Genomic DNA, 19,171 nt, shown 5'->3' with positions numbered 1-19,171 from the left:
AAACTTAAACGTTGCATTTCAATTACAGGCGTCGGTTAGCAAGGTGAAAGTAACAGAACCATGGCTCAGTTTCCCACACCTTTTGGTGGTAAGTTTTCAAAGATTTTTCCTTTTTTTAATGTACTTTGGAACTGTTTTTTAAAAAGCTTAGTATTATGGCAGGTTTCAAGTACTCACATAAGTAGAGGGAATAGTATAATCAACTATCACAAGTCTCAGTGACTGTCAGTCAGCTCATGGCCAGGGCTGGTTCACCTGGCTTCTTCTGAGCGCCTCCATACATCAGATCATCTCATCCACAACTATTTCAGCGGACATTTCTAAAAGGTAACACTTTTAAAGATATAACTACAATACTGTTACCACTCCTGTGAAATTTATAGTAATTCCTTAATGTCCTCAGCTGTGGAGTCACCGTTAAAAATTTCCCTACTATTCTTTAGGTGTTATTTTTTTGTTACAGTTGGTTGGTTCAACTCAGTGTCTGAACAAGACACAGTGAAATTAGTTCATGCGTCTCTTTAGTTGCTTTGTTAGTGAACCACCCCCCTCCCCCCATCTCTGTTTTGTGTTGCTGTTTTCTGCAATTTATTTGTTTAGGTGACTGGGTCATTTATATTCTGTACTTTGGAAGACTGGGTTTGAAGCATGGAATTTTTGTTTTACTTTAGTTTATCTATTTGAAATACCAATCTACACAAAATTGTTTTTCAGGTAATCTTCCCTAAGATTATTAGGAAAGTGTTAAACGTTGGTTTTGCTTACTGGCCATGTTTTGTGTTTTAAAGAGCTACAGTTGCCAAAGTATCTCTTGGCAAGTGTCACACCTGGTCACCATGAAGAGAGTAAGGCGTCCCAAAGCCTCATTCCTGTGATCACATCAGGAAAAGTCTCTGTGGGATTCTTAATGCAGAATCTTTTCAAAACCATTCATGTTACTATTTTATTTTGTGTTTTGTCTTTGTCCCCCTTCCTAATCACTGAGCACGTTTTTGTTTTGTTTGTTTGTTGGGGTTTGCTTTTACTTGACGAATTTTGACAGGGCCCCAGACGCTGAGGACTGTAGGACCTGTGAGGGTCTGGGTCTGCCTGGGTCGCCCTCTTTTCCGTGATGTCTGTCGCAGTGCTGGCACATACAAGGCATTCAGCAAGTACATTTCCAGAGACGGAATGAATGGCTGCTCTGACTTTCACTGTCATATCAGACCTGCCCCTTCACATATTGTCTGTTCCCACCATTTGGGAAAACGTCTGGACTTCTGAAAGCCTTTTTCCTGTGTCTAATCAAGAGTTACTGTGGTGAATTCATGTGAGGAGACCTTGTACTAAAGTGGGCTCCCCTGGTAGCTCAGATGGTAAAGAATCTGCCTCCAATGCAGGAGAGACATGGGTTTGATCCCTCCGTCCAGCAGATCCCCTGGAGAAGGGAATGGCTACCCACTCCAGCATTGTTGCCTGGAGAATCCCATGGACAGAGGAGCCTGGTGGGGCCCTAAAGTGAAGACGGTCTCAGAAATGAGGGGGCACCTGGTCAGTCCATGAGTTGTAACTGAAGAACTTAACCCTGTTTTCTCTGGTTTGTCATTGTTTTTTTTTCCCCAGGATACTTATTTGCATTTTTAAAATCAGTTTCAGTGAGTTATAATCTACATTCTATAAAAGTTACTGCAGTCTAGCATTTGAGTATTTTTATCACTCCAAAAAGATTTTCATGGAATCAAGTAGAATAGTAATTTAGTGAAGCTCAATTTTTCCATAACCTTCACAAAGAATGTGTATTAATGTCTTTTTTTTTCTTGCTTTACTCTTACTTTTCTCTCTTTGTTTTCCTTTAAAAAGTTATCTTGTTGCAATAGAGTTGGTTTACAGTGTTGTGTTACTTGCTGCAGTACAGCAAAGTGAATCAGTCACACATAGACTTACATCCACTCTTCTTTAGATTCTTTTCCCCTATAGGGTGTTATGGAGTATTGAGGAGAGTTTCCAGTGCCATATAGTTCTTATTATTATCTATTATATACATAGTACTGTGTATGTGTCTACTCTTAGTTTTCTAACTTTGTATTCACAACTTCTAAGGACAAACAGATGGTAAGTTATCAAATGGTTTATAATATACTGACCATATAAGCACTGTGGAAACTGTGTGAGCACGTTGTTTTTCTTTTTTCGTTGAATAATTCCTTTGTCTTTTCTTTGGCTTGTAGGCAGCCTGGATATTTGGGCCATAACTGTAGAGGAAAGAGCAAAACATGATCAACAGTTCCATAGTTTAAAGCCAATATCTGGATTTATTACTGGTAATTGGAGTCAGTATTTTTACATTTTTACTTACCATAGTGCATATATCTGTGGAAAATCTATTATGCAGAGTGAAGGTGGGCACCTATGACCAAGGGTATACCTTACTTATTTTGACTTAGCCTGGATTCTGTATTTTCACAGTTACTTTTCCTCCGATGCACTCAAGCCTTTCTGCAATTTTTAATGAATGCCAAGTCACTGTTTTAGGCATATCACTGGTGGGAATTGGTTAAGTTAATTGATCACATTCTTGAAGTGATTGTATCATTGGACTGTGGTCCTTGAGTAAAAACACTTCCTTAATTCTGACCATGAACTTGGCTTGAGAAACTTTAGTAAATTAAGAGATATGAACATTTAAAAACATTTTGTTTATTTCTGTGTCCTTAAAGATTCTTTTGTACTTTGCCTTTTCTAGTTTCTTTCCTGTTTGATTACTTTTCAGGAATTAGATTTAGAAAAAATGGAATCTAGATTTCCTGGAGACTTGTTTTTGTGTATGTTTGTCTCAGTTCTCTTTAACTTATTAATTCTTAGTCATTGATGTGATTCTTTTGATCATTGTTACTCATTCTCTGTAAATATGTTAGCAGTACCAAAAATTTGAAGTGTAGGTATATGGGAATAACAAAGAACTCTTTTGTAAAGCAGAAGTATGGGTCATCAGTTTCTTGGGGATTCCTGTAGGTACACTTTGTCATAATATGTAGCTGTTACCATTTTAATTGCTAGTAGATTTATTAACATAAACAGTCTACCCTTACATATGGTAGACATTTTCTTTTTTAAGTGTTACGTTCTAAAGTCAATGTATGACAAAAACCACTACAATGTTGTAAGGTAATTAGCCTCCAACTAATAAAAATAAATGAAAAATGAAAAAAAATTAAATAAAAGCATTGAACTGTTAAAAATAAATAAATAAAATGCTGCAGGGAGAAAATAGAAAAAAAATAAAGTCAATACTGATGCATTCATTTTATTGTTACTTATAAACTTATCATTTGGCTTTTAAAATGTATTAAGTTTCGTATTTACTAGATTATTAGCCTCTTTCATTTTTGTAATTTTGACATAGGAGTTTTCTGTCATCCACTATTTTCTTCTAAAACTTTATCCATTTAATTTACAGGTGATCAAGCTAGAAACTTTTTTTTTCAATCTGGGTTACCTCAGCCTGTTTTAGCACAGATATGGTAAGTTGGAGCTTCATATATACAGAAGGTCATAAAAAAAATAGTTCAGTAATATCTATTCTTAATTTCTTAAATTATAGAAGGAAAATGTGTATCTCTAGTCTGAAATATGCTTCCACCTTTCCAGAGAAATACTTCTGAAAATTATCTTTCTGATATGGAACTTAAAAAAGAAAAAGTGGTGACATTTGCAAGATAACACTGCTTGTAAATTTGACTTCCAGTTGAGAAATCTGCGTTTTGATATTTAGTCACCAATTGTTTTGGCTTCATTCTCATCACCCATACTCAACAGAGTGTCCCACATTTCTTGGTTTATAATGTGATGGTATTGTATCTTTCATGGAATAAAATGCAAAGAAAATATTTGAGGCTGAATAGGGAAATAACCAATGAAAGAGTGAAAAAACCAGCATTTATTACAGTGTTGTACAAGGTGAGCACATAATAAATATTGGTGAATCCCTTGATTAACTGGCACAAATAAGTACTCAGTCTTTGGAAACCATTGGAGAGAGAGTGAATGAAAAAGAGTGGCCAATATAGTTTTGGGTACTAGGTCTATGACTTTGGGAAGCTATGGTGAATTCTTTGGCTCAGAGGCCATGCTTTCCTGCAATGGATGGTTCTTACAGTTGACTCTTCATTTCCCTGCATTTCTTAGTGTTGTGGAGACAGCTTGCTGTAGTGAAAAGAACACGTGTAATTCGTGTCATCTGTACAACTATCTATCTTTATGGTTTGGAACATGTATTTATTCTCTCCCTGTCAGCTTCAGTTTTCAAATCTAGAAAATGGGAAGATGCATATTTATTTATAGGAGTATTGAGTGGTTTAGCAGAGAAACTGTATACAAAGACCTTAGTGTGGGCCCTGGCACATTACAGGTCCTCAAAACAAAACTTCAGGAAGGTGTCTGCTGTCATCATCAGGGATTGGGTGTTCCACATTGACTGAATTATCCAACTAATTGCTTGTCCCCTTAGTTCATTAACTTTAAAATATTTTTAATTTTATGGAAATTAATAAAGTTGACGTAGTTCCTTATTGCCTTTAAGTGGAGTCTACAGTACATAAGCCTGATTATAAGTGTCACAGTATGAAAATGATTTACTGTGCTCTGACATAACGAACCTTACATGGAAATTGATGTATTATTTGTGAGTGGGTATATTTGAGTTGAAATTAAATGATACCCAGATTCCTGCACTTGTTTTGGTGTCTGCTTTGTTTTATTTTTCCTTATTGTCAGCATATTGGCTGCCCAGACTGTCCCTTTTAATGATTATACCCTTCTTGTACTAAGTTCTGGTCTATTTGAAGCAGAAAAATCAAACAAGGTTTTTGAAATTAAGTAAAGTAACAAGTAGAGAGAAAAACACACAAAGAGAGGTAGACAGACGGAGAGGACACTCATGTATCTATGAGCACAGGGTCGCTGACATGTTGCTTAAGCGTGCTCAGTCGCTTAGTGACTCTGTGCACAAAGTGTCCGACTTTTTGCGACCCCATGAACTGTAGCCTGCCAGGCTCCTCTGTCCATGGGATGCTCCAGGCAAGAATACTGGAGTGGATTGTCATGCCCTCCTCCAGGGGAGCTTCCCATCCCAGGTATCGAACCCGCCTCTCTTAAATCTCCTGCACTGGCAGGCAGAGACTGAATGCGAAAGACTTGTGACGCCTGCGTTAAACTTCTGCTTTGTGTTCTGGTGATTTTGTTTCATACCATCAGCCAAGGTCACTCACTAGACTCTTCTTTTTCCAAACAAATTTAATTTCTTTCATTGAATTCTGCTCCTGTACTGTATTTATAATCTGTGAAGGTTCAGTCAAAAAGCAGTCTTGTGATGAATTACTAATTGCAAGGAGATCTCACTTAACATTTGTTCACTCAGCAGTGGAAAAATATCTGTCAGATGTCTACTATGGACCAGTGACTGTTGTAGGTGCTGGGAACATAGCTGTGAACAAAACTGATACAATTTGTGCTTTCATAGAGATTGTAATCCAGTGGAAGGAGATGGTCAATAACAGCATAAAAAGTGTCACATGTTAATAAGTGTAATGGAGAAAAACAAAGCATTATTTAATAAATTTCACTTCTTTCAATTAAGACAGTTAATTTTCCAAACTTTTTTTTTGGTGGAGGGATTGGGGTGGGGCATGGGGGAGTTCCCTGGCAGTCCAGAGCTTACAACTCTGCACTTCCACTGCTGGGGACCTGGGTTTGATTCCTGGTCAGGGAACTAAGATGCCACAAGCCAAAAATAAAAAAATAACAAAACAAAACTGGTTTTCTTTTTGTTTCTGTTTTGTTTACCAGAGTGCACTAAAGTAATTTTTGCCAACTTTTTCTTTTCATCGTGAAAAATTATATTAACAGTGAAGATAATGAGTTGGCAGACTTAGGTTAAATCCAAAATGTTTTTTATCTTTAATTTCTTTTCTGACATTTTGTTAAATTTGTGATGGCATATTTTAGTTTCATCAAGAATTACTACTAGGGGGAAGAAACAAAACAAAACACACTTACACACCGCTTGGGACTTCCATGGTGGTCCAGTGGCTAAGATTCCACATTGTCAATGCAGGGGGCTGGGGTTTGATCCCTGGTTGGGGAACTGGCGCCCACATGCTGCAACTAAGACCCCTCCTAGCCAAACAAAAACCCAACAATCAAAAAAACACACCTCTAAGTATCTTTTCCCAAAAGAAATAGCTTTGAAAGGTCATTGTAAATTTTATGAGGCACAGATGTCCTGCTAAGATGCTGGAATGGTGTGATCAGAGTATGAGGAAGATCTGTCTTTTAGCACCAGCTTCTTCAGGCTTCCCAGGTGCCTCATTGGGTAAAGAATCCACCTGCCAATTCAGGAGACTCGGGAGACACAGGTTCGATCCCTGGGTTGGGAAGATCCCCTGGAGGAGGAAATGGCAACCCACTCCAGCATTCTTGCCTGGAGAATCCCATGGACAGAGGAGCCTGGCGGGCTGCAGTCCACGGGGTCGCACAGAGTCAGACACGACTTCGCAACTGAGCACACACAGTAAAGTTGCTTATTCCCTTTGTAAGCCTGAGCAGCACTTCACCTCTTCATATTTCAGTTTTTAAGTTTATAAATAACAGCTGACCTGAGGAAGTAGGTTTTCCTCCCTATCTTTGATACTAGTCTTGTGTTCTCACTTGGTTTTTCTGATGGGGTCAAAGGGAAGGCCCCCTGCCCCTTTTGGTAGAGGAGAGGGTTTGAGAGTCTAGATTTTAGGCAGTCCCTGTGCCACTCCTCTGGAGAAGAGGAAAATTTTTGTATTGAGAATTAGGAACTTTTCCTAGTTTCTCTTTCTCTTTGCGCCTTTCTTTCTTTGCTCTAGTCCACAGTTGAAATGTAGAGGTGATGGGGACTGCTGGGGAATATCTTAGAATTCATGTAGAAACTATACTCCAGTTAATTTATTTATGAGCTTTGGAACTGTAACCTACTAATACTTTGGAGATATGTATCTGTCCAGTCTAGTTTCTAGTTAAGAATACAGGAAATCCTCAATTCTTCCTCAGAGGATGGAGTCAAGTCAGTGTATTTAAAGCCAAATTATAATAGTAACCAAAGATGACTCATCTCCCTAGAAATTGTCTTACTGCAAAGGAGCTGAAAGGAAAGCCACCAATAGCCTCTTATCTTTTGGCAACTTAAACGCTTAACATGGTTCCAGCCTAGGCTGGTGCAGAGACAGGAAAGAACAGGGCAGAGGGCCATGGGAAAAGAGCCTTGAGTAGAAGGAAGGTAGAGGGAAGGCATAGAGGTGGAATGGGGGCTTTGGAATCAGAGGCGGTAGGGGCCATGGAGAGGGGGTATGGAAGCTGTTAAGGAGAGAGGTGAGGGGAAGAGAGGGAGCACTGCTTGGAAACAGGCCCTGAGAGAGGAGGAGGAAGCCAGAGGCAGAAATTAGGGGCAGGGATCAGGGCAAACACCCCTTAGCATACCATCTTAGGATCCTCTGAGCATATGTCAGGAGGGCCTTCAGCCCCAGCAAGATCAGTTTGCTAAAGTCCCTGGCCCCCCAGTAGTCATCCAGAACATTCCTGAGTCATCACCGTCTCAGTTCATGGCCGTGAGCATCTCTCCAGCTGGTGAGAGCCAGTCCTGATTGCTCTCCTTTTGTTATCCTCCACAACCAGTCTATCAGTGTATACTTTTGACTCCATTACAGACTGTATCCCCAGTCTGGCCCCTGACTTTCTGTCTCCTTTGCTACCGTCCTAATCTGTCACAGTGGGCCGAATAACTGTGCCCACGATCTGAGAGTCCTGACTGGAGACTGTCTTCCACACTTGTCCCTTTAGATCCCATTCTGCAAGCAGCAACCCAACAATCTTTCAAAAGAGTAACACCCCCCCCCCCCCCCCCCCCCCCGCCGCTGCAAGGTAAATCCATTTAAAACTCTTCATTGACAAAACCCAAAGTCGTTACCAAGGCCATAGGCCCATGTGATCTGGGCTCTTGGCTGTTTCCCTCTTTTATTTTCTACTATTTCCTTCTTAATTTTTTGCACTCTGGTTTCACTGACCTTCTTTCTATTCTTTAAATGCCTTAGGGTCATTGCACTTGGCATTTCTTCTCCCTGTCATGCAGCTCTTCTAGATCCTTACATATCTGGCTCATTACCCATCAGGTTTCGATTAATGGGTCACTTTCCCTGAGAAGGGCTTCCTGAGCACTTGTCTAAAGTACTTCCCTCTCAGTTTTGGATGGACATGTACACAGGGCTACATTTAAAATGGATAACCAGCAAGGACCTACTGAATAGCACAGAGAATTCTGCTCAGTGTTATATATCAGCCTGGATGGGAGGAGAGTTTGGGGAAGAATGGACACATGTATATGCATGGCTGAGTTCCTTGGCTGGTCACCTGAAACTATCACAGCATTGTTTCTTAATCAGCTATACTCCGATACAAAATAAAAAGTTTAAAAAGGCAAAAAATAAAATATTTCCTTCTCCCCACCTGCTCCTGCCACATCTTCTCTTTCCCATTGCTTTGCTTTATTTGTTTTTTTTTTTTAATAAGATTTTTTTTATGTGAACCAGTCTCTATTGAATTTGTTACAGTATTGCTTCAGTTTTATGTTTTGGTGATTTTTTTTGGCCATGAGGTATGTGGAATCTTAGGTCCCCAACCAGGTATCGAACCCACACCCACTATCTTGAAAGGCAAGGTCCTAACTGCTGGACCACCAGGGAAGTCCCCTTGCTTTATTTCTTAATAGCACTTATCAATGTGTTGAGTAATCTGACTGGTTTTCTTGTGGAGTGTCTGCTTGCATTGAAACAAGGGCAGGAACTTTGCCTGTCTTTACCTTTGTTGAAAGCCCAGTTCCTGAATGGAGACCTTAGTAAGGGATCTTTTCAAACAACATCTGTCGGGAAATTCCCTGGCGGTCTAGTGGTTAAGACTCTGCACTTTCACTGAGGTGACCTGAGTTCAGTCCCTGGTGGGGGAACTGAGATCCCACAAGCTGTGCTGCAAAGCCAAAAAATTTTTTTGTTGTTGGGTGAATAGACAAAGAGATGGTGAATGACTGGACCAGATTAATCTGGATGGGGGAGGTGAGAAGCCTGCGATGAGCCTTTGTGGGTGAGGTGGCCTCCTAAAGGAACTGTCTGATGCAGTGAATGAGATGGAGCAAAGACAGGCCCTTCTTTCCCCTGAATCCTGTGATACAGACAAGGTTAAGTTTCAGAAGGGCTACACGCCTGTCCACCGGAAACCCCAGACCTATTCAGTGGCATTCAAGGTTACCTCATAGTTCTTTTGTTTACAGACTGAGGATGTATGAAGTGCTGTGTTTAGAAGTTACTTGAATAAGTTTTTTTCCTTCTATGTGGACACGTACTCATTCAAAATGCTACTCGGTTTATTTGTGTTTTTCTTTGTTGTTGTTTTGTTTTTAATTAACTTTTGTTGAAATATGGTTGATTTGCAGTGTTGTGTTAGTTCTGCTATACAGCAAAGTGAATCAGCAAAGTGAATAAACATACATCCACTCTTTTTAAGATTCTGTTCCCATATAGGTCATTACAGAATATGGAGTAGAGTTCTCTGTGCTATTCAGCAGGTCCTTATTAGTTATCTGTTTTATATATGGTAGTAGATATATGTCAGTCCCAATCTCCCTGTTTATCCACCCCCCGCCGACCCCAGGTTTATTTGGTTTAGTTTTTATTCAGTTCAGGGATCTGCTCTCATCTTTGTGGACTTAATTTTATTTTTTGAATATGTAACACATTAGCAAGGTTCCAAAAGCTTATTATCCTTTCGTTGTTTATTTCTGTGGGAAAAAAACTTGTCCCTAATACGTATGTGAATTTAAATTATTTCCTCTTCCTTCTACTTTGAAAGTAACCTCCTATAAATGTTCTTTTGTTCTTTCCTTTTCTCACTTAACAACATATCCTAGCAATCACTCATATCATTGCATAGAGATCTTTATTTTCTTTTTACAGTTATGTAATACTTATTGTGAATGGTATACCATGGTTTATTCAACCAGTCTCCTATGTTTTCTGCATTTGGGTTATTTCTAATATTTTACAGTTACAAATAATGCAGCGAAGAATGAGCTAAAGCATGTGTTTTTGTATTGGAGGTGTACCTTCAGGGTAAATTCATAGGATTGAATTGCTGCATCAAAGAGTAAATCCATACGTAGTTCTGCAGGTGTTGTCAGATTTTCCTATGCTTGAAGTTGAAACACTGTTTCCCATAGGATATAAGAGTAATGTGTGGTTTATTTGTACAAATTGAACAAAAAGCTTACCCTTAGTATTCAGTATACTTGTGGACCTTTTCTCATCTCCACCATGCCTGATGTTATATGTAGATTTTAATATCAGACTAAACATTGTGTTTAAGATCAGTTTGTATTCAAGAGTCATAAATATTGTTTCACTTACTTTTTATTAAAAAATATTTTTATCATACTTTTTTTTAACTTTGGAAGTTGTGTGAATTTAGTTTCAAGATTCTCAGACTTTTAGTTAGTCTTCTGGGGTCATTATTAGAACGGAGTGGGCTTCCCAGGTGGGTCAGTGGTAAAGAATCCACCTGCCAATGCGGGAGATAGGGGTTTGATCCCTGGTACAGGAAGGTCCCCTGGAGAAGGGCATGGCAACCCACTCCAGCATTCTTGCCTGGAGAATTCCATGGACAGAGGAGTCTGGTGGGCTACAGTCCATGGGGTCGCAGAGTCAGACTAAGTGATTGAGCATGCACACACACACAGGAGATGAAGTGTATAGCATAGCTGAAATCATTTTTTGCAGAGAAAATTTGAGAAATAGAATTCCAACTCTTTTCTAGCGTCTTAGGAGGGATTGGAGAGAGTCGAGCTTTGTAGGAGTAACTACTATAATTCTAAAAAGACCTTTGAATTTTTACTACCGAGGAATCCCAACAGCTATGTTATGTTAGTTGAGCAGAAGTTTTTAAAAAAGATCACACAAAATTGTTACAAATGTTTTGGGATTTTAGTGGATGTTTAGAATCTGAGCATTACATGTTTCCTCTCCTCTCCCATTGAGGCTTCTACTAATTATGTCATTACTAGAAAGTCTTTTTCCCCTAACCCACTCATTATCCCACACTAGATATTTTTGTTTCTCTCTAGAAAATGTGTTTTGGGAGCAGTAGTGTGGGGAATAGAAAGTGGGAATCTATCTGCCTGTTTGTTTTTTTGTAAAGCATGCATGTCAGTATTGATTGTTGGGAACCTTTATTATATCCGTGAAAACCATTTGAAATACTTGAATGTCTTTTTAAAAATATTTGAGTGGCTTCTGTGGCCTTCTAGGGGTTAAGACTCCATGCTTGTACTGTGGGTCAGGGCAACGGGTTCGATCTCTGGTCAGGGAACTGTGATCCCACATGCTGCACAGTGTCACCAAAAAAAGAAAAATTGGTAAAAGAAAGCTCACCATTTCATTTTATTGATTCAGCTTACTTTATGAAACCTGAAAAACAGACTAAAAATAAAGCAACCAGAGACCAATCTCAATTATGATCATAGACACAGAAAAATGAAAACAAAGTCTTAGCAAATGGAATTCTACAATGTACAAAAACTATGACCAACTTGAATTTATGCCAGGAGTGCAAGATTAGTTCAAGGTCAAGGAATTCCCTCAACATTATTTTGCTCAGTAGTGTCCAATTCTTTTCGATCCCATGGACTGTGCCCTGCTGGGATCCTCTGTCCATGGAATTCTCCAGGCAAGAATACTGAAATGGGTAGCCATTCCCTTCTCCAGGAGATCTTCCCGACCTAAGGAGTGAACCCAGGTCTCCTGAATTGCAGGCTGATTCTTTATCATCTGAGCCACCAGGGGGGCCCATATTGTATCAGCAGATAAAAGGAAAAAGAAGATGTGTGTGATCAGGTCATCAGATGCTGATTAGACATTTGATAAAATGTATGGCAAGCATTTCTAATAAGTAGAAAAGGGAACCACTTAAATATGTCGGATTACTTTCTAAAAATCAGTACCAAATATTACACTAAACAGTGAAACACTGCAGCCATCTAACTTAAACTCAGAACTAAGCTGGAATGCTCACTTAGTAATCTGGTGGAGATAGTAAGAACAGTGAAAGAGAGGAATGGTATAATTATAGGAAATGAAAGCTAACTCTTTTGCTGGTTAGGTGCTTGTGTAAGTTTCACAGAAGTTTGGTAAGATTGATCAGCCAGCAGAAATGATTATTAAAAGCAAAATTAGTCTCTGTGCTTGAAATAAGCATCTAAATATGGAAATGAGGAACATGTTGTTTGAGTGACAGAAATGATAAAATTCAAGACCCCATTTAACGAGAATAGTAATTACTTATATGGAGAAAGTGATGTAATCTTTTTAAAGAAAACATTAAGAGAACTGAATGTACTGTTTTCTTTGGACAAACTATCATAAATATGTCAATTCTATAAAAATTAGTATATCTAATGCAGTTTCATCTTGGATTTCAAGAGAGTTGTTTGTAGAATATATAAATTATCTTAAAGTTCATAGGGAAAAAGAAATGTCTGAATAGCCAAGCAAGTTTTTAAAAACTTTTTTATTGGGATTTACACTGTTGTGTTAGCTTCTGCTGGATAGTGAAGTGAATCAGTTATACGTACACATGTGTCTACTCTGCCTTAGGTTCTTTTCCCATGTAGGCATTTCAGGGTGTTGTGTAGAGTTCCCTGTGCTATACTGTCGGTCCTTATTAGTTATCTGTTTTATCTACAGTGGTGTGTATATGTCGACCCGTCTTCCAATTTATATATCCCTGCCTTACCCCCTGGTAACCATACGTTTGTTTTCCACATCTGTAACTCTATTTCTGTTTTGTAGATGAGTTCATTTTACTCTTGTTCTAGTTAGTTTTTTTTTTTTTTTAAGATTCCACATATAAACAATGTCATGTGATATTAGTCTTTCTCTGACTTACTTCACGCAGTATGACAATCTCTAGGTTCATCCAACAAGTTTCTTTTCTTTTTTTAAATTTATTTATTTTTTTAATTGAAAGGTTTGTGTTGGTTTCTTCCAAACATCAACACAAGTTTTTTTTTAAAATAAGCCTTGCCAGATACCGGAGTCAGTGCAATCAGATTATTGTCACATTGACCTGGAAATTATTCAGAGTAGATAATCCAGAAATAGATCTCATTTCATGTAAACATTCAATAAACCACAAAAATTTTTTTCTGCTTCAGCGAGAAAAGAATGGATTGGTTCCTAAATATTGCTGGGAAAGTTAAGTATCCATCTATCTGATGGAAATCTGATTGAACCCTGGGGTAACATACCACACATATATGCAGTGCAGTTCAGTTCAGTTACAGTCGGTTTAAAGGTTCAAATGTCATAAAGTAATACAGTCTTAGAAAAGAAAGCCATGTGATCAAAGAAGTATTTTACATGTATAAAGATGTAGAATTCCTGTATGCTGAAGAATTACACAAAATGGACAAAGTTAAAAAATTCTTTCAGAAACTGACAGATAAACAGTTGATATGTAATGTACAATGAGCTCTTTTAAACTGACAAGGAAAAGACATGCAATCCATCAGAAAGCTTGGCAAAGGATGTGAATGAGCAATTCATAGAAGCATGAGTCCAAATGCTCAAGAAACATGGCAAGCGATGCTGAAGCCCGTTAGCAGTGAGAGAAATTCAGGTTCCATGGTGCGGTTTGCTGGAGGGCTCATTGCGGCAGGGGAGCTCCTATCTGAGGCAGAAGAATGGTTCCTGTGGCCATAGTGTTTCCTTTATGATTTTATGAGCTTTACAAATTTTCCCGAGAGATAGTGTTGACTTTTAGAATTTTTAACATTTTTAAAGGTTTGTAATCTTTTTATGACACTTTTCTCTATGCCTCATGTTTTACTACTTTGCATTAACTCCAGCCATGTAGGGTTATTTTCTATATAACGTAATTTTCTTTTGTGGACACAGTCTGTATGTGGCTCATTTAAAAGACGGCTAAGGATTAAGCATTTTAATTGGAGTAACTGGTCTTAACATTTGAAGTTTCAAATAAAAATTTTGTTAAGACAAGTTTGAAAAAATGAATCTTTAGGCCTTTGGTATCCAGACTTCAACAAATGAAGTCCGAAGGACTGTGTTTTGTGCAGAAGAGATTAAGTCACATGCAGTTTCAGTTTGCCAAAATGTAGTTTCCGGTTGTAAGTCCAAACTCTGTTCTTCCATTTGGTTACTCTTCATTGAGAAAAATACTTTATATAACAGCTCATTGAAAGTTGCACTTGACCATTTATGTTTGAATACCGCTTGAAGATACTGTGTTTGTAAGCTCATTTAATTAGTTTTCACAGCTTTAAAAGTATGCCAGTATTACATTATAGTAGAGCATAGCATGTCACATGCCCGTGGTGAGATCTGTAGAACCCCACAGAGGAGTTGATGCAATCTAATCAAGAATCTAGAAATAAACTCTTGTTTCCAAATACCTTTGTTTCCCCTGTAACAGCTTTATTGTCACATAATTTATATAACAAAATTCACAGTTTTAAAATGTACAGTTCAGTGGTTTTTTAGTTTATGCAGAGTTGTGTAACCATCACCATTATCCAATTGAGAACATTTTATATGTCCTGACATTCAGACTGAAAATTACCTTGTGTATCATATAAATAATGCATGCATATAAGTAAAGACTAACACAGTAAAACAATTCATAGTTATGTAAAGCCTATTCAGTTTTTTCCCTACAGCTTGGTAAACAAGTTTTGTTTTGTTTTCTCTGGGACCAAGGGAGCTGACGCTTTAGTTTTCATGTGGGTGGGGCCGGTGGTTTGGGAAAGGTTCTTTTAAGGTCACAGTCATTCTGAGCCCATGCTGTTGTTCTGCAGGGCGCTCGCTGATATGAATAATGATGGCAGGATGGATCAAGTGGAGTTTTCCATTGCTATGAAACTCATCAAGCTGAAGCTCCAAGGATATCAGCTCCCCTCTGCGCTTCCCCCTGTCATGAAACAACAACCAGTTGCTATTTCTAGTGCACCAGCGTTTGGTGAGTCTAAAAGGAATTGGTTCCTATATTTCATTGTATGTTTATAAAATAAATATTTCCCTCTCCCCGCCATCTCAGTTTGTAGCACTGAAATTCTAGGAGACATTCAGTCTGAAAAATGATAGCCCTGTGCACAAAGATAATCCTGAAAGGGGAGAAAGCAAAAAAAAAAAAAAAGAAGAAGAAGAAGAAGAAGAAAGAAAGAAATGAAAGCAACAGTGCAGATTGTCAGGGGAAAAGGAATAAACTTGCAGTGTCTGTTGCATCTTCTGTCTCTTTCTTGCTCCTATTGGATTCTTGACCCTTCTTCACATCTTCACATACTTCCCTTTGATTTTTTGTTTCCTAGAGCATCGTTTTGTTTCCTTGTGCTCCTTTTGTTTATAGTATCAAGAGAAATGTGTTTTTTTTTTAATAATAGTTGAGGCACTTGGCTACGTTATGTTACTTCTTAGAACAAAATGCCACAGGGGAAAAAAAAAGTTATTATTCCAATTTAAAAAATAATTCCATAAAATGCCATCTTTTAGTCAGATGTTTTTCTTAAAAATTAATTGGTAGGCATGTTCCTGGCAGTCCAGTGGTTAAGACTTCGAGCTTCCAATGCAGAAAGCATGGGTTTGATTCTTGGTCAGGGAACTAGATACCACATGCCCTATGATATGGCCAAAAAAGAAAAAAAGACAAATGATAATTAGTTGACTAGGATCACAGTCAGTTCTGCTTTCTTTTTCTTTTCCTTTTCTGTTTTTTTGAGCCTTATTGTGTGGCTTGTCGGATCTGAGTTCCCTGACCAGGGATCGAACCTGTGCCCCACTGAAGCGGAAGCTGTGCTGTGCTAAGCTTAGTTGCTCAGTCGTGTCCAGCTCTTTGCGACCCCATGGACTGCAGCCTGCCAAACTCCGCTGTCCATGGGGATTCTCTAAGCAAGAATTCTGGAGTGGGTTGCTATGCCTGCTCCAGGGAATCTTTCCAACCAAGGGATCGAACCCAGGTCTTACCAATTGAGCCACCAGGGAAGTGGAAGCTAGCAGAGTCTTAACTGCTAGATCATGAGGGAAGTCCCCAACAGTTCTGATTTCTTCTCTGTTCTCACCCTAGGCTTTAATTATTTAGCTTGATTTAAAGATTACAGTAATAAGATCCAACATGTGATTCTTGGGAAAGTTCTTAGTTTAAACAAAACAGAAAAATGGTGGATAGAGTTTCCCTCTCTCTCTCCATCCTAATATATCTGATGACAGGTGATAAAGTGAAGGAGGTTTGGGAGGGGGCAATCATAGTAGTTCAGGTTGTCTCTGATACAGTTAATGATGTGTGCATGTTCAGTCACTCAGTCGTGTCTGACTCTTTGAAACCCCATGGACTGTAATCCGCCAGGCTTCTCTGTCCTTGGGATTTTTCAGGCAAGAATACTGGAGTGGTTTGCCATTTCCTCTTCCAAGGGATCTTCCCAACCCAGGGATCAAACCCGCATCTCCTGCGTCTCCTGTATCTGCAGGCAGGTTCTTCACCACTGAGCCACCTGGGAAGCCCACAATTAATGATAAGCTGAGATAAATAAATGGTGTACTTAAGAGGTTCACTATTAAAGGTTCGCTATGCATTGCCTTTCTTTCGGTGAGTTTGTGCCACAAGTCTGGGTATGATAAGGAGAAAGGTCCAGGTTTTGGGTTAGGCAATAGGATAGTGACCCAAGGGAAGGAGGAAAAACTCAAAGTCACATGAGAGCTGGGGTGGAAGGGCAGAGGTGAGCAGTGGCCATGGGCTGCTCCAAGGGACCAGGGCCCTCCCTGGCCATCTTCCACCATGTATTCCCAGTTCTGAGCCCTCTGTTAACCAGCTTATTTCAAAGGGGTGGTCGCTCCGAATCCCTGACGGTGCTTGTAGCTAAAACAGCTAAAGGGTGTTTGGTTTGCTTTTGGCCTCCATTCCGAGGCTGCAAGAAGAAACCTTGGCGTGGAGAAAGGGTCAGATAACCACAGGCATCCCATTTCCCCTTTTTCCCTCAAACCCAGGTGTCGGTAATTCTTCCTCTGACATGTAATATGTCTTCTCTTATTCCATTCTGCTGTAGGAATTTCAGCTCTAGGGATATTGCTGATTTATTTTCAGGAGCAGTGCCATCATTGTACAGAGGGTTTTACAGTCAGTTAAGTAACCTGCCCAGCCTCTAAAGGAAGCCAGGATTTTTTTTTTTAATTGAAGGATAATTGCTTTACAGAATATTGTTGGTTTCTGCCGAACATCAACATGAATCAGCCACATGTATACATATGCAGGATTTTTTTTTTAAACTTAAAAATATTTAAAAAATGTTTTTGGCCATGCCTTGCAGTGTATAGAATCTTAGTTCCCCGACCAGGGATCGAACCCATGCCCCTTGCAGTGGAAGTGTTGGAATCTTAACCACTGAACCCTAAGGGAGGTCCCTGGGAAGCTGGGATTTCTTAGCTGCCCTCCTGCCACTCAGACCTTAGCTCTTCTCCTTGGCTTCTCCATGGCCTTTCCTCCCATCGTTCTCGTCACACCGACCTTCTCAGTAAACTTTTTTCTAGAGGATTAATCATGAGGGAATAACAGACTATAAAGAGAAGTTAAAAGTACATGGTTCCTTCCAATCCCCACTTTTGTACAAGTTTACTAAAAAATCTGGCCTTTGCCAAAGTAATTTTTTTCTTATGATTCTTCTGGCTACTTGAAAACATAACTTATTACTATTATTGGCATTTTCTAATTAGTATGAGGCTTTGTCTGACCATGGGTTTTCTAGCCCTGTGGTCTGTCTTCACATGTAGCATGTTCTTTGTTCACAACAGTAACCCTGAAAGTGTGCAGCGGATTGTTGATCCTCTCACACAAAGGAGAGAACTGAGATGCCAAGAAGTTAAACACCTTAAAAAAAAAAAAAAGTTGAACACCTAAGCATGTTCCAAGGGGCTGCCCTGGTGACTCAGACGATAAAGAGTCTGCCTGCAGTGTGGGAGACCCAGGTCCAGTCCCTGGGTTGGGAAGATTCTCTGGAGAAGGGAATGGCTACCCAATCCAGTATTCTTGCTTGGAGAATCCCATGGAGCCTGAAGGGTTATAGCCCATGGAATTGCAGAGTCACACACGACTCATGAGTAACACTTTCTTTCATGTTTCTGAAAGGGAGGCAGAGGCTCTTTAAACTCAGTTGTCCTCAAGACCTTTGGTTTCATCTTTTCCTTCTCTCTTCCCACCTTCATTATCACCAGATCATCAGAGTGACACGGGGCTATATCACTCTCCCAAGGTTAATGCAAATGTTAATACACCGTGGAATTTAGGCTGGCTATAGAGGTTGAATAGTCATTTTGTTAAGAAGAGGAAAATGGGGTGCAGTGATACTGTGATTTGCTTAAGGGTGCCCGGCCGTATTCCAGGATGTTCTGCGATGAGTATGCCTCGTACCTTCTCCCTTCAGTGTGTTTGCACACACCATCATTCTTCTTTGACTCTGGACTCAGCTGTTTCAGGGAGAGGTTGTTGTGATTGTTTCTGTTTTTTTGCCAGAGTCCACAGTTTTACTGGGTCAAACCAATCAATATCTTTAAGCCCCGACTGTGTGTCCTAGTTGCTGGGAAGGGGGTGGTGAGTAAGACATCATGACTCCAGTTGCTATGGAACTTGTTCACAAGCTAGGGGGAGAAACAAATAGACAAACAGTCCTGTGAAACAGGGTGATACGACAGAGGCCCAGGGCTTCCCAGGGGCGGGAGTGGTAAAGAACTCACCTGCATCCCATCCCTGGGTCAGGATCCCTTGGAGGAGGGCATGGCAGTCCATTTCAGTATTCTTGCCTGGGGCATCCCATGAACAAGGGAGCCTGGCAGGTTACAGTCCATAGGGTTGCAAAGAGTCAGAGACAACTAGAGCAACTTAGCACACACGCACTCATGAGAGACACAGAGGGCCAGGTGGTGGTTGTTCAGTTGCTCAGCTGTATCTGTTTGTGACTCCATGGACTGCAGCATCTCCCAGAGTCTGTTCAAACTCATGTCCAGTGAGTCGGTGATGCCCTCCAACCATCTCATCCTCTGTCATCTCTTTCTCCTCCTGCCTTCAATCTTTCCCA

General features: G+C 39.7%; 1 protein-coding gene across 10 annotated transcripts in view; it reads left to right on the top strand.

The window, feature by feature from the left end:
• ITSN1 (intersectin 1) overlaps positions 1–19,171 on the top strand; it is a 241,170-nt gene that overhangs the window by 75,770 nt on the left and 146,229 nt on the right. For all 10 annotated transcript variants that reach the window (XM_061133932.1, XM_061133933.1, XM_061133929.1 and 7 more), the window contains 4 exons: positions 29–88; positions 2,208–2,300; positions 3,437–3,500; positions 14,912–15,072. In XM_061133932.1, coding sequence (XP_060989915.1) covers positions 61–88; positions 2,208–2,300; positions 3,437–3,500; positions 14,912–15,072 — 346 coding nt within the window. In that variant the 5' untranslated portion in view covers positions 29–60. The remainder of the gene's footprint in view (positions 1–28; positions 89–2,207; positions 2,301–3,436; positions 3,501–14,911; positions 15,073–19,171) is intronic.

The sequence above is a fragment of the Dama dama genome, chromosome 31 (assembly GCF_033118175.1).
Source record: "Dama dama isolate Ldn47 chromosome 31, ASM3311817v1, whole genome shotgun sequence".
Taxonomy (NCBI): Eukaryota; Metazoa; Chordata; class Mammalia; order Artiodactyla; family Cervidae; genus Dama; species Dama dama.
This window is presented reverse-complemented; position numbering and strand designations above follow the sequence as displayed.